The sequence below is a fragment of the Microtus pennsylvanicus genome, chromosome 5 (assembly GCF_037038515.1).
Source record: "Microtus pennsylvanicus isolate mMicPen1 chromosome 5, mMicPen1.hap1, whole genome shotgun sequence".
In the NCBI taxonomy this organism is placed as follows: domain Eukaryota; kingdom Metazoa; phylum Chordata; class Mammalia; order Rodentia; family Cricetidae; genus Microtus; species Microtus pennsylvanicus.
The window spans coordinates 26,512,914-26,527,336 of record NC_134583.1 but is presented as its reverse complement, the minus strand read 5'-3'; the positions used below and the strand labels follow the sequence as shown (position 1 = coordinate 26,527,336).

At 43.1% G+C, this 14,423-nt stretch overlaps 1 protein-coding gene across 1 annotated transcript in view; it reads left to right on the top strand.

Moving 5' to 3' along the window:
• The window catches only part of Lactb2 (lactamase beta 2), a 37,406-nt gene extending 23,434 nt beyond the window's left edge, over window positions 1-13,972 (top strand). Inside the window, exons 5-7 of the mRNA XM_075971399.1 lie at window positions 8,179-8,327; window positions 12,587-12,668; window positions 13,515-13,972. Of these exons, the coding sequence (XP_075827514.1) occupies window positions 8,179-8,327; window positions 12,587-12,668; window positions 13,515-13,558 (275 nt within the window). The 3' untranslated portion in view covers window positions 13,559-13,972. The remainder of the gene's footprint in view (window positions 1-8,178; window positions 8,328-12,586; window positions 12,669-13,514) is intronic.
• Window positions 13,973-14,423: the final 451 nt, after the last annotated feature.

The following is a 14,423-nucleotide window of genomic DNA, read 5'->3' as shown; positions in this document are numbered from 1 at the left end:
AGATGCGCCGCCATGGTACATCATGTGATAGTGCTCTTTGTAACTTGGTTGGTTGTCCAGTTTGGTTTGGTAGCTTTGACAGTATTGAGGGTGGAACCCAGGGCTTTGGACATAATAAGCAAATACACTGCCTCGGAGCTATATCCCAGCTCTGGTTTTTCATTTTTTGAGGAACTACCATGCGTATTTCTAAACTGACCATACTAATTTACAGTTCCATTAGTAGTGTTTAAATGGCTCCCTCCCCATCCTTGAAGGTGTAAGTCACAAACACTCCCACACCAGTTTGGAATTATGATTAATAGAATGTTTATTTATTTAAGGGGGAAAATCTTACAGATCACCGTCCCAGACAACAGCCCTCTTTGTGCGAGCGGGAAGCCAGAGAGCCAGCACAGGGCAGTGGCAGCTTTTTTAAAAGAGAGAGGGAGACCACACCCCAACGGGCTGGTATCTCAGCAGCTATTGGCTGAAGGAGCGGAAGGAGCTTCCGCAACACATCCTCACTAGCATTTCTTGTTTTTTCTCTTCTGGTAGCCATTCTGGCTTCAGGGAAGTAGGATCTCAGTATAGTCTGGATTTGCATTCCTCTGGTGGCTGCTGATACTAAATATTCTTTCCATGTATTTATTATCTGTTTGTACTTCTTCAAATTTGTCCCTCTGAGGCACTTTTAGATATGATGGTGTATGCTGCAACCCTAGTTCTTAAGGTAAGAGGATTACTATAAATTCAAGGCCATCTTCAGTCACAGATACCAAGCCAGAACAACGTAAGATTTTGTCTATTCATTTTCCCACTTACTGTCGGGATCATTTGTTTTGGTGTTTGGTTATGTCTTCGTGTGTGTGTGTGTGTGTGTGTGTGTGTGTGTGTTAGAGAGAGAGAGAGAGAGAGAGAGAGAGAGAGAGAGAGAGAGAGAGAGAGAGATTGATTGATTGAGAAGTTGGTGGTTGGCAAAGATTCCTCCTGGTCTGTAGGCTGTCTGTTCATCATACTGATTATTTCCTTATTGGCACAGAGCTTTTTATAATCTCCCCTCTTCACAAGTCCATTGCTTGAGCTGCAGAGTCCTTTCCAGAAGCTTCTCCCCACGCCTTCCTTTGGAAGTGTTTACCACATGTTCCGCTCTAGTAGTTTCAAAGGTTTGTGTCTTACAATGAGACCCTTGATCTATTTTGAATTTTCGTTTTTCAAGGTAAGAGATGGGGATTTTGTTTTATCCCTCAGCATGTGTGTTAGTTTCCCTCACTGTTTGCTGCAAGGTTGTATTTCCACCATTGTGTTTTGGCTCCTTAGTCAAGAATCAGGTAGCATAGCTGAGGGGGTTACTCTGGAGTCTTTCATCAGTCTGTGTACCAGTTTTGGTGCCAGAACCATACTGTTTTTGCTACGATAACTCTATATAATTTAAAATCAGATATCATGATACCATCAGCATTGCTTGGGTTTGCTTTGGCTATCTGAGGTCTTATATCAATAAATTTGATAACTGTTCTTTCTGGTTGTATGAAGGATGTTAACAGAATTTTAATGGCGATTTGCATGGAATCTCTTTATCATTTTGGGTAATAAGGCTCTTTTCACAATACTTATTCTGCCAGTCCACGTATTTGTGTCTCCCTCTGGTTATTTCTACAGTGCATCTATGACTTGAAAAGGCCCTTTCCTAGTGACTGACTTCTGCTACCTAGTCCACCTCCGAGAGATCCCACACAGGCCCAAAAGAAAGCGGCACTAGCTGGCTAGTGTGCAGGAGACAGGCTTATGGAGTTCATACTCAGACCACACTGTATTTCTTTCTCTTTGCTATTGACTCAGCTGAGAATTCAAACACCATATTGAATTAGAATGAAGACAGAGGACATCTGTAGCATGAATAATAAAAGCCCAGAGTCAGATATTGGGGTTCAAGCTGAAGATCAGTAAAGCAGCCAGCACTAGAGTTCTTAACCTCTACCCTGGCTGTGAGATCCTGTCCTCAGTGTGACTGTGGCCTGACCGCAGACCTGAGTCCTGTCTCCTCCATTTTATATTCCCCTCTAGTCTGGGATTAAAGGCGTGTACCACAACCGCTTGGTCTCTATAGCTAACTAGTGTGGTTGCTGGGATTAAAGGTGTGTGCCACCACTTCCTGGCCTGTATAGCTAACTAGTGTGGTTGCTGGGATTAAAGGTGTATGCCACCACTGCCCGGCCTGTATGGCTGACTAGTGTGGTTGCTGGGATTAAAGGTGTATGCCACCACTGCCCGGCCTCTATGGATAACTAGTGTGGTTGCTGGGACTAAAGGTGTGTGCCACCACTGCCTGGCCTGTATGGCTGACTAGTGTGGTTGCTGGGATTAAAGGTGTATGCCACCACTGCCTGGCCTGTGTGGCTGACTAGTGTGACTAGCTTTGTGCTCTGATCTTCAGGCAAGCTTTATTTATTAAAACACAAATAAAATATCATTATAGACACCCTTGTCCTGTTCTTGAATTTAGAGGAAATGCTTTGTTTTTCTCCAGTCTGTACATTAGCCACTATGATGTCATACATAGCCTTTATTGTGCTCGAGTCTGGCGCTCCTAGCCTTTATTCTTCAGAGCTGTTAGCACCAAGGGAAGCTGAATTTTGTCAGCCTTCTCTGCTTCAGATGATATGGGCATTTGATTTTTGTCTTTGATTCCATTTCTGTACAGTGTTGTGTTTGCTACTTGTATATTTTTAACCACTCTAGAATTAAATCAATTTGATCATGATAATATGGTATTTTATGGTGTTATTTAATATAGTTTGCTAGGGTTTCATTTTTGTTTTAGGATTTGTGTTCATTAAGGATGTTGGCCTTTTTCCCTTTGTTGTTGGATCATTGCCCAGCAGCATCAGCAGCAAGGTAGCCCTAGGTTATTGTCCTGGGTCTGGAAGGGTTACTTCCTCTTGTGTCTTTTTATCTCTTTATCACAATATGGAGCAGTTTGAGGATTGTCTTAGTTAGGGTTTCTGTTGCTGTGAAGAGATACCATGACAATGGCAACTCTTGTAAAGGAAATAGTTAACTGAAGGAATTTGCTTACAGTTTCAAAGGTTCAGTCCATTATCATCATGAGGGGAGCATGGTGGCTTGCAGGCAGATGTGGTACTGTAGTAGCTGAGAGTTCAACATCCTGCAGGCAACAGGAAGTTGACTGAGACACCAGGATATCAGGGTGATATCCTAAGCATAGGAAACCTCAAAGCCCGCCCCCACAGTGACACATTTTCTCCAACAAGGCTGTGCCCACTCCAACAAAAACATGCCTCTTGATAGAACTGCTCCCTGTGAGACTACAGGAACCAGTTCCGTGCAGACTACCACAAGGACCGCTGGGTGCTAGTTTTCGGTGCTCTTCTGTAGTGAATTCTTCACACCCTGGCTTTTCTTCCTCGAGGGCCTGCAACGTGACTTCAACTTTATTTCCCACTACACATCTGTTTGGTTGTTTCTGTCCTCTTGTTTCCACTTTGGGATATCATATGTGGCTAGAAACTGATTCATTTATTTTTGATGATCCAATTTATTAGACTAATTTACAGATTAATATGCTGTGATCTGATGTTCAGTAGGCTCCCACAGTGTGTCCTTTCTTATCTTCAATTTCATTTAACTCTTATCTCCTCCTTTTGATTAGTTTGGTTAAGGATTTGAGAATCTTGCCCTTTTTTAAAAAAAAAAAAGCATCTCTCTTGTTGGTCCTTTGTATTCTTTCAGTCACCATTTATATTCACTACTTTCTCCTCTGGGCTGTTATTATTTCTATTTATTAATCTTGGGTTTAACTTTTCTTATTTGAAGACATCAAGGTGCTTAATTTGGTTACTTGTTCTATATCTCTGGCTTTTAATGTTTATTTACATGTGTGTATATGTGTATGTGTACACATATGTTTATTTTTATTTTAATGTTTATTTACATGTGTGGATATGTGTATGTGTGCACATATGTTTATTTTTATTTTAATGTTTATTTACATGTGTGTATGTGTACACATATTGTGTACATGGCACACATGTGGAGGTCAGAGGACAACTTTCAGGATTTGCTTCCCCTCTTCCACCATGTGGCTCCTAGGTGTCAAGCTCTGGTCAGCATACTCAGAGGCAAGGGCTTTTACCCACTGAGCCATCCGACTGGCGCCTCTCCGATTTCTTAGTGTGGAGCTTGCATGGCTTGCATGGCTGTTGTGTGGCTTCTCATGAGATGCAGATTAATTTAGTTTGCACTCGAAATGGGAAGTTTTTAAAGGATAACTTCACTGAGTGTATAATAGGCTCGGTTGACAGTTACTTAGTCTCGGGGCTTGAAATGCGTCAGTCTGTGCTTCCCAGGCCTTAGGGTTTCTGCTGACATGTCTGCTTTTATTCTAAAAGGTTTTCCTTTGTAACTTGACATGCCCTGTGCAGCTTCAGCATTCTTTAATTGTTCTGTACTCTGGGCATTCTCACTGCACTGTGACGGAAAGGCTGCTTTCTGGTCATGTTTGTTGAGGGATTCTAAATGCCTCCTGAATTTGAATGATCATTTCTTCCCCTCCTTTTAAGGATTAATCTGCTATAACAGTACTGAATACGTTTTCTGAGTCTCTTGTCAGTAACTTAGTTTCTTTTTCAACCCTACACATTTCATAAGTGTGGTCTCTCCATCTGTTCCAGAGGTCCTGAGTGTTGTGGCCATGGTTGCTGTCGTTTCTTTTTGAGTCTTATTGATATTTGAACGTAATAATGTGTTAATGTTGTCAATTCTTGGTGCTCCTTCTTCTCACTAGTACTGGGTCTTCCTTCACATTAGTGCCTCCTTCTTGTGTCCAGGAGTCACTGCAGCCCCAGCTTTTATGGCCTTTGAAGCTAGGCAGGTTCTCACCTGCTCCAGAGGTCCACCAGTTTTTGCACCCAGAGGTGGCAAATTTCTAAGCCAAGGTGGTATCCACACATGTGTCAGTTTCTCAGTGGACATGAAAAACTGAAGAAACTCAGTAGTCTGACCGCTAGCCTCAGCCCCTCCAGGTATTGCCAAGCACTGAAGCACCCCGCAGGAGGAAGGCCAGCAGGCAAGGCTACTGCTCTCCCATCCCTGGCCTCAGAGCTCTCAGTCCCGCACTGACACAGACAGAAAGGCAGCTCCCAAGGCCAAACAGTCAGCTCTCCATCAGCAGTACGGTATGTTCCTGACCACACAGAGCAGGGCCACCAGTCACAATCCCGCAGCCCACGCTGTTCCTGCTTCCTGGGCTTCTCGGCAAATTCCCATTTAGCCCTCCTCTGTCTGCATCACCGCGTCCTGCGGCCTCTTCCATGCAGACAGACAGTGGCAGCCTGCCTCCCATCTCCCTCCCTTGTGATCACTCTTTGATCCCAGGTCCCAGCATAGCTCCGTCTCAAATAAGCCTGCAGTGGGCCATAGCTCTCCAACATGTGGGAACAAAGTAATAGGTTGCTGCTTCGCAGTTGGTCTGCTACACAGGAGTCTCTGTCACACTGAATCCCCCACTGGATTTAAAGCCTTCAGGAACCGCGGGTTTCTCCAACAGCCGGACAGTCTGTTGACATCAGGCCTCCTGCCTCCCTTCCCTTGGGATTGCAGTTCAGCTTCTCTGCTCAGGAGCTGGGGGTGGAGCTGAAGATGGCTTCCACACCTTTGTGTTTCTTCCTGCCTCTTCGATGTCCCTGTGCCTCTCTCCTGATTCCCAGTGCTCTTCCCTTCCTCCCCCTCAGCTTAGTGGGCTCCTCGTCACCCTGACCCTTGTCCATGAAGTTAAACAGAGGAAGCTCCCGGTCACCATCTCTCCTGAGAAGCCCTACCCTACTTCTTTAAACTGCACGCTTGGTTCTTTCCTGGCCGAGAGCATGTCCATTTTCTGTCAGTTTTCTTCAGCTCCACACAGCTAAACCGCGGAAACAAAACAAGCTTACAAGGGAATAGGAAAATGCTTCAGTCCCTGTTGCTTTTATTAGCCGATTTCTCTCATCAACCACAGTTTAGCTGCGAAATTTTGGGTAACACTTGCCCTCTGTACTTTAACTCACAATGTTGACATGACAGGTTTCCATAGCAACTATAAAATGGTACATTTCCACTCTCCAGAAGAAGAGCCCTGTTATATGTCAGATAGCACTGCACTGCTTGCAATATGAATGTTCTCTCCATCGTAGACGCTCAGAAAAGCCCAGCAAGAGTCCCAGAAGGGAAAGGGAGATTGGTTCATTTTCTAACTCGCTCCTAACAACAGCCATGGAAAGAGCTGTCAGGACACTTGCATTTTCTCTTGAGTTCTGGGTGCCTAGGAAATAGTAAATGTACCATGTAGCTGGGCATGTGCATTATTATGGCATGAGAGGAGTAGGCACCGATGGCTGCATGAAAGGCAGAAGGAGTGGCTGCTCAAGGCACTCCCAAGCCAGGCCAATGAGAGGCTGCCTGCAAAGGTTCTCAGATTGTTTGGATCCAGTGAACCTCGTGTATTAGTAGTAGGGAAGTTGTTCTTATGTAAACTATACTCAATCAGCATAGCTAGCATACAGTTAAGACTGCTTCCCTGTAGGAATGATTGGGGGGGGGGGCCTTTTATAGCTATGTAGGTGATGTTTGTGCACAGCCAAAGAAACAGGCTCAAAGAGAAGGCTTCCTCCTGGGCTAAGAAGGAAACAGCCAGTACAAACCCAAGTCCAGTGCTCTTTGTGTGGTTCTCGGTTAGCTTGTTTTGTTTGGTTGGTTTTGGGGTTTTTGTTTTGTTCTCGAAGATTTGAAATATCCCTATTGTGGACTTCTGTACCATACTGGACTGTTTAAAGCGCAGGTGAATTTCAGTGTAACTGTATCTGGGTTGTTACAGGTTCTGAACTTGTAACATTTGCTCTATTTTCGTTCTATTCTGGGTCTTGGACACGTTTGTATTCTCCCTTTTCAGTCTTTTGTTCATAAGCTTACTACAGTGGTTAAGACAGCACCCATAGTGCTCAAAAACCGCCTAGTAGGAATCTCAGCTCCACTTCTTCTTAGCTATACAGCTGCAGGCAGGTTCTGTACCTTCCTGTGGATAGTAATAATACCTACCTCATGGATCCTTGAAAGTACACAGTACTTCAAGTACGTGGGATAATACTGTGTACCCAGTAAACACTACATATCACCTACCATTATTGTGATTACTGTTATAATGCATATACTATTGCTAAAATAGATCGTATATTTTAAGGTCCATAATAACATTATATATTTTTATTTGACATAATTCTCTAAAGGTTTTTGGTATTATGCACATTTTTTATAGTTGCCATCAAAGCTCTAGTTTTCCCCCAAGCAGTCTATAATGTAGCGCTTTTTATTAGCATATATTAGTTATACATAATAATCAGTTTCATTATGACATTTTCATAAGTTTATATAATGTACTCTGAGAGGCTCCCATGTCAGAAGGCTCCCAAGCACTTGTAACAGCAGCTCCAGAGGAGTCAGTGACTCCACAAGCACACATATCTCATACACACACCCACTCAGACATGCACATACACATAAATAATAGAACATATCTTTTTTTTTTAATTAATTAATTTATTTATTAAGTATACAACATTCTGCCTCCATGTATGCCCGCACTCCAGAGGAGGGCGCCAGATCTCAGTACAGATGGTTGCGAGCCACCATGTGGTTGCTGGGAATTGAACTCAGGACCTCTGGAAGAGCAGCCAGTGCTCTTAACCACTGAGCCATCTCTCCAGCCCAATAGAACATATCTTTACAAATATATTTTGATTATATTTACCTCCTAATACATTTCTTGTTCCCCTCCCATTCCCTTTGACCCCTTCCTCTTCCCAAAGCCTTCCCCACTCTGCTTTCAAGTCTTTGTTTGGTGATCCAATGAGTTCAATTAGGGTTGCTTACAGGAGCTTGGGGGAAAGTTGTTTGCAGGAGGGGCATTGACAGTTCACCTTGGCTACACGACTGAATAGGTAGGCGAGTCTCATGAGACCGCCCACCACTGAATGTTGTTGACAGCCCCTTCTGAAGGGCCTGTGCCGTAGCTTTCCAAGCAATGAGTATTTATGTACTTAATGCTTTTCAGTGCTACATATGAATTATTCTCAAATAGAGTGAATTAGCTTTGTACTTAGTGTTTTTTATTTGGTTACAGAAACTTGTGTAATTCTTTTAATTCAGGACATGGCCCAGTCATCCACAATGCTGAAGCTAAAATTCTGGAATATATTTCTCACAGAAATAAGCGAGAAGAACAAGTTCTTACATTAATCCGTGATAACTTTGAAAAATCATTTACAGTGACCGAACTTATGAAAATGATTTACAAGGTAATTTTCTTTCATCTTATCTGTACATGACTACTGTTTACTAGGGTATTATTATTCAGTAAGCTATGTGGTAAACTTAATATATCCCAGGTGAAAACAAGTCTTTTGACTATGCAAGTAATGCTAATTGTCTTGACTTGAAACCAGTAGTTTAAGTTGAAAAATGTCCATAGATAACAAGAATCACCATCCTGAGCCATCATTAAACCCTACTCACCTGACTCAGCAGGAGAAACTGCTCTTGAGTTCTGTAAGGACACACACTGTTGTAGCCATCTTGGCTATCCGGTGTCCAAGCCTTCAGTAAATGACACAGAGTGATCTTCTAAGCAGAAACAAATAAAACAAAAAAATCCGAGGATGATGGCAGTGGGAAGTTGTAGGCAAATGATGGAAAATGGGCATCAAAACTTTCTGTAGGGAAGAACTCCACAGCTCAGTGGTGGCCTCTAGTTGCATCCCTGGAGCACTGTGTGGTAGTCAGGCAATGCTGCTCAGTGTCCTTACAGGTGCAGCATCTGCTGTGCAGGCAGTGGACACAGTGGCACATACATATAGTCTTGGTCCTCAGGAAGCAGAGATGGGGTACATAGTGTAGAGTTTATACGGTAGCCTGGAGATGGTAGCAGTGAGAGTAAAGGGCCTTAAACATACCTTGGACTTATGTCAAACTGTGAAATCGTACACAGTGTGCCCCATTTCAAAGAGAATGATGAGCAGATGAAAAACTCCCTTTGGCTAGGTGTAGCTCAAGAACAGAGCGTTTTCAAAGCCCTGGCTCAGGATGACTAGCACTATCTGGAAAAAAGGCACTGGGAACATGAATACAGTATTTTCTTTGGGGCCGAGAGATGGGTCAGGCACTGCAGTGTTTGCTGTGCAAGTGTAAGGACCGAGGTCATCCCCAGTGGCTAAAGTTACAGCGCATGCCTGGAATGCCAGTGCCGGGAGGCAGGGGCAGGAGGATTCCTGGAGCTTGTTGCTCAGCCAGGTTAGCTGAATCAGTGAGAGACCCTTCAAAATTTTCAGCGCCTGTTCTCCTTTAAGCACCAATGCCATAAACCGACCCTCCACCAGTGTGGTTTTCTAGATCTCAACACGTAGGATCTGAAAGTGGTCATTCCCAGATAATTGGACACCACTAGCACTCTTAGCTGGCAGTGAAGTCTTCTTGTGATCTGATCACATCCACTCTTCCTAGGAAAGCAATCAAGGGAACTGCCCAGTGTCAACATTTAGCTTCAATATATGCACGCGTGCACACGCATGCACAGACACAGTGGACAGAACGCATCGAAATTGTGTGAAAGAGCTCATTGCCTCTCTAATACTAGTGTGTAGCCATTCTTAACTATACATTGCTATATTGAGGGTTTCCCCCAACCTAAGTACAGTCAGCAAAACTCTCTCATACCCCGTCACAGATGAATCATCCATCAAGTAATTGCTCATTCAGGAGTATATTCCATGTATGCACAGAAGCATAGTCACCATGCTAGTGTGTGAAACACCTAATGCATGCAATAGGCATGAGATAGCCAAGTGGCTTATTCATTCAACATTTATTCTGTACTTTGTCACACACTAGAGCAGGTTCAGAAATACATAGATAACTATGGACCATTGTCTTCAAGGGGTCCAAGGATTGGCAAAAACAGACCAATTTCAGCAGGTATGGCTCTGCCATAACACTCGCCTCCACTGAGCACACTAAACATGTTAGACACTATGCAAAATGTTTTATATAGGTTGAGCATCCTTAATCCAAAATACTCTAAACCTTCAAAGGCTTCATATGTTGGAGCATTTTGAATATTCAAGTCATATTTTTTCCACACCAAACTTCAGGTTCTATACACCATATTTTAAGACACAAAAATTGAAATCAGTTTTACCTAGTGACACTGCAGAGAAATGAGTTTTGTCTAAAGAAGTAAGCATTGTCTAGGCCAGAGTAGAGCAGAGAAGAAGTCATTCTAGGTAGTGATGGCATGTTCAGACACTAGAGCAATGGTAAGCCGCTGTGTTGGCAAAGCCAAGAAGACATGTCCCAGGAGCACAGACTGCAGATGTGGACAGACAGATGAGCATCCCAGAAGATGAGGTGGGAAGAGTAGATGTGATCAGATCACAAGAAGACTTCGCTGCCAGCTAAGAGTGCTGGTGGTGCCCAATAATCTGGGAATGACCACTTTCAGATCCTGCGTGGGTAACTTACATGTTGAGATCTAGAAAACCACACTGGTGGAGGGTCGGTTTATGGCATTGGTGCTTAAAGGAGAACAGGAGCTGAAAATTCAGATTCGGTATCACCAGTGCTTATTATTTCTGTGTGTGTTCACCGAGTGAAAAATGAAAAGGGAAACAGGGTATGGGGTTCCACAGCTGTAATCCCAGAAGTCAGATGGCTGAGTGAGTTTGAGGCCAGCCTTGCAGACGGTGAGAAGCCGGATTGAACTGTCTCGAAAGATAGAGAGAGCCAATGATACAACCCTTTGTAAACACCGGGGCTTCTTTGCAAATATCAACGTTTAAGGTAAATATAGGGTAGAATATGCAAGAGGACTATAAATGCTAAGTGAAATGAAATAAAATGTGGAAAAAGCTGTCTTCGAAAAAGAGAAACAAGCCAGTACAGTGAGGGTACAGTGAGTGAGACAAAGCCATTGAATTTTGACCGAGATAATCTGATAGTCTTGTCAAATAAGATCAGGGAGCTGAGAAACAGCATTCTGGTTCCATCCCATTGCTGTGGCAAGTCACTCTGACACAGCCGCTTGTGAAGAGAAGGATTTATGTGCTGTATCCTTGCAGGTCACAGCCCATCACTCAGGGGAGTCAGGGCGAGAACTCAAGGTGGGAACCATGGAGGAACTGCTGTAGCTCGTGTTCTAGCTTTATATAACCCAGACCCGACCATCGAGGAACTGCTTTAGCTAATGTTCTAGTTTTATATCACCCAGACCCCACCATGGAGGAACTGCTTTAGCTAATGTTTTATATAACCCAGACCCCACCATGGAGGAACTGCTTTAGCTAATGTTTTATATAACCCAGACCCCACCATGGAGGAACTGCTTTAGCTAATGTTTTATATAACCCAGACCCCACCATGGAGGAACTGCTTTAGCTAATGTTTTATATAACCCAGACCCCACCATGGAGGAACTGCTTTAGCTAATGTTTTATATAACCCAGACCTCACCATGGAGGAACTGCTTTAGCTAATGTTTTATATAACCCAGACCTCACCATGGAGGAACTGCTTTAGCTAATGTTTTATATAACCCAGACCCCACCATGGAGGAACTGCTTTAGCTCATGTTCTAGTTTTATATAACCCAGGCCCCACCTGCCTAGGGATGGGACTGCCCACAGTAGGCTGGACCCTTCCAGGTCAATTGATAATGAAGACAGGCCCCCACAGACACGCCTATGGAACAGTCGATCTAGGCAGTTCCTCACCTGAGGCTCTCTGGTCAGATGCCTGTGGGCTGTGTTGCGAAAACGATTAAGCTAACTAGGACACAGAGATAGTCAGAGAAAATTGACTTCATAATTACAATCCTTACTTAAAGAATAAAGTACATTTTCTCTTTATTCAAATGGCATGTCAATATTACATTATTATTTTAGCAAGAGTAACAGGAAACCGTGAGTCATAAGGTACAAAGATATTATCATAATACCGAAAAAAGTATAAAGCAAATTCAAAACTATTTGAATACTAAGAATAATTCTGATACTTATAAATATCGTTTATAAATATTAATGAGTTTCTACTGTGTATCCGTATGCTACACACTAGGAATTCGGTAGTGAACAAAATAAGGCACTGCTATTGTTTTTATGGCATTTAATCTCTTTTATCTGTAGAAATATAAAAGGATCATCTAAAGCAAGAACATTTGCAAGATAGAACTGGTTTAGGTTGGTATGGTTTGTTTTTATCTGATTTTGCTTTTTTGAGACGGGATCTCAGGCGCAGCTAGCTGGCTTCACAAAGTAGCCAAGTCTGACCTTGAACCTTTGGCTGCCCTGCCCCCACCTCTGAGTACAGGGAGGTTACCTGTTTAGGTGGTGCTGGGACTGGACCTGGGTTTTGAGTCTGGTAGGAAAGCTCAGCCGAGCCACATCCTTGACCTCGTTTAGCGCTAGGTTAAACTTTCTTTTCTGTTGTGTGTGTGTTGTTTAAAGATTCCAGACAACTAAGTGTCCTTCAGAAATGAGACTCCCATGCATCCCTGTTTTCTTTTCAGAATGTTCCAGAGAATTTACAGAAAATGGCAGAGCATAATCTCCTGCTTCATCTGAGGAAACTAGAGAGAGAAGGGAAAATATGTATGTATGCTTGAGTGTTAACGTGTTTACTACCGGCATTCAGACATTTCTGCAGGTGCACGAGTTTCATCTTAAAACAGCAGCCCCTGAGTCCTCCCATAAGTGTCCCTAAGTCCTCCCGTAAGTGTCCCTGAGTCCTCCCATAAGTGTCCCTAAGTCCTCCCATAAGTGTCCCTAAGTCCTCCCGTAAGTGTCCCTGAGTCCTCCCATAAGTGTCCCTGATTCCTCCCATAGTGCCCCTGAGTCCTCCCATAGTGCCCCTGAGTCCTCCCGTAAGTGTCCCTGAGTCCTCCCATAAGTGTCCCTGAGTTCTCCCATAGTGTCCCTGAGTCCTCCCATAGTGCCCCTGAGTCCTCCCATAGTGCCCCTGAGTCCTCCCATAGTGTCCCTGAGTCCTCCCGTAGTGTCCCTGAGTCCTCCTGTAGTGTCCCCTTCAGGGGAGAGGACTCGAGAGGATCCAGACCCTCCTGCCCTCACGGTATCATGGCCGCGCACCAGGAGGATGGCCTCTTCTAGACATGTGGGACACCTGAAAACAGGCACAGGTCTTAGGTGTTAGTAAGAATAGTGACATCAGAGATAGTAAAGCGTCCTATAAGTATTTCCTTATGGTAATTAATTTGTCAAATCAGGCATTCATATAAATGTTTAGTCCTTAAAATTGAGAAGTCGGCCCAAGCTTGAACGTTGTTGAAAGCCTCAGTCATGCTTACATACAAGAAGAAACTCACATTATAGTCATCAGCAAAATTCCGTTAAAGAATGTGTATCTCTCATTACAAAATAATTGAAAGCCCAGTTGGGCATACTTAGCTTTTGTTTTTCTTTCCGGTTTTCTTTCTGCAGTTCACACCACAGAGCCTGGCAAGAAGTGGAGAGCTGTTCTTTAGTGTCAGGCGGCGAAGCTGGCTTGCTTGCTGGTAGAGGGTGGTATGTTCTTTTAGCTGTAGATTATTCATAGAGAATATCGAATGTGGGACTTTAAATAACCCTCGATATCTTTCTAAAGTATGTAAATTATATTGTACATCTGTAGGGCAGGTTATTGATGTAATCTTGGCCTTGGAACATTTTACTGAATCTAGCACTTTGTCAATTTCCTATGCATTAAGTAAAATGGTTACTTAAGAATAATAAAATTTGCACAGTTCAAAGTAGTTACTACTTGAGTTTGGATATGTATTAGCATTTGTCAGCAGCTATACTGACTGCATACTCCTTTTCTTCAACCCTGCCTATACCTTATACATACCAAGTTTATTTCATGTTTTTACCAATTACATCATTTCGGTATTGATTCTACAGCTCTGTGTTATGTTTGTTTTCTTACGATGGCATCCATTAATGATTCATAAGTTTATCATTGAAAAAATATTAAATATACCAACTTGAAATACTATGTGATTAATAATTATTTTTAAAGATTTATTTATCTTTATATGTATGGGTATTTTGCCTGCATGGGTGTCGGTGTGTTACATGCATACAATGTGCACAGAGGCCAGAAGAGGGCATCGGAGCCCGTGGAACTGGAGTTCCAGATGTTGTTAGCCACCATGAGGGTGTTGGGAACCACACCGCATTCCTCTGCAAGACTAGCCAGTGCTCTGAAATGCTGAGCCATCTCTCCAGACCCTGAATAATTATTTTTGTAATTCATTAGTACAACCAACCAACATGCTTTGCACGTTTAGATTTTAGTACAGAAATACTCGTCAGTTTATATATAAGTTATATATCAAAGTGTTTTCTTTT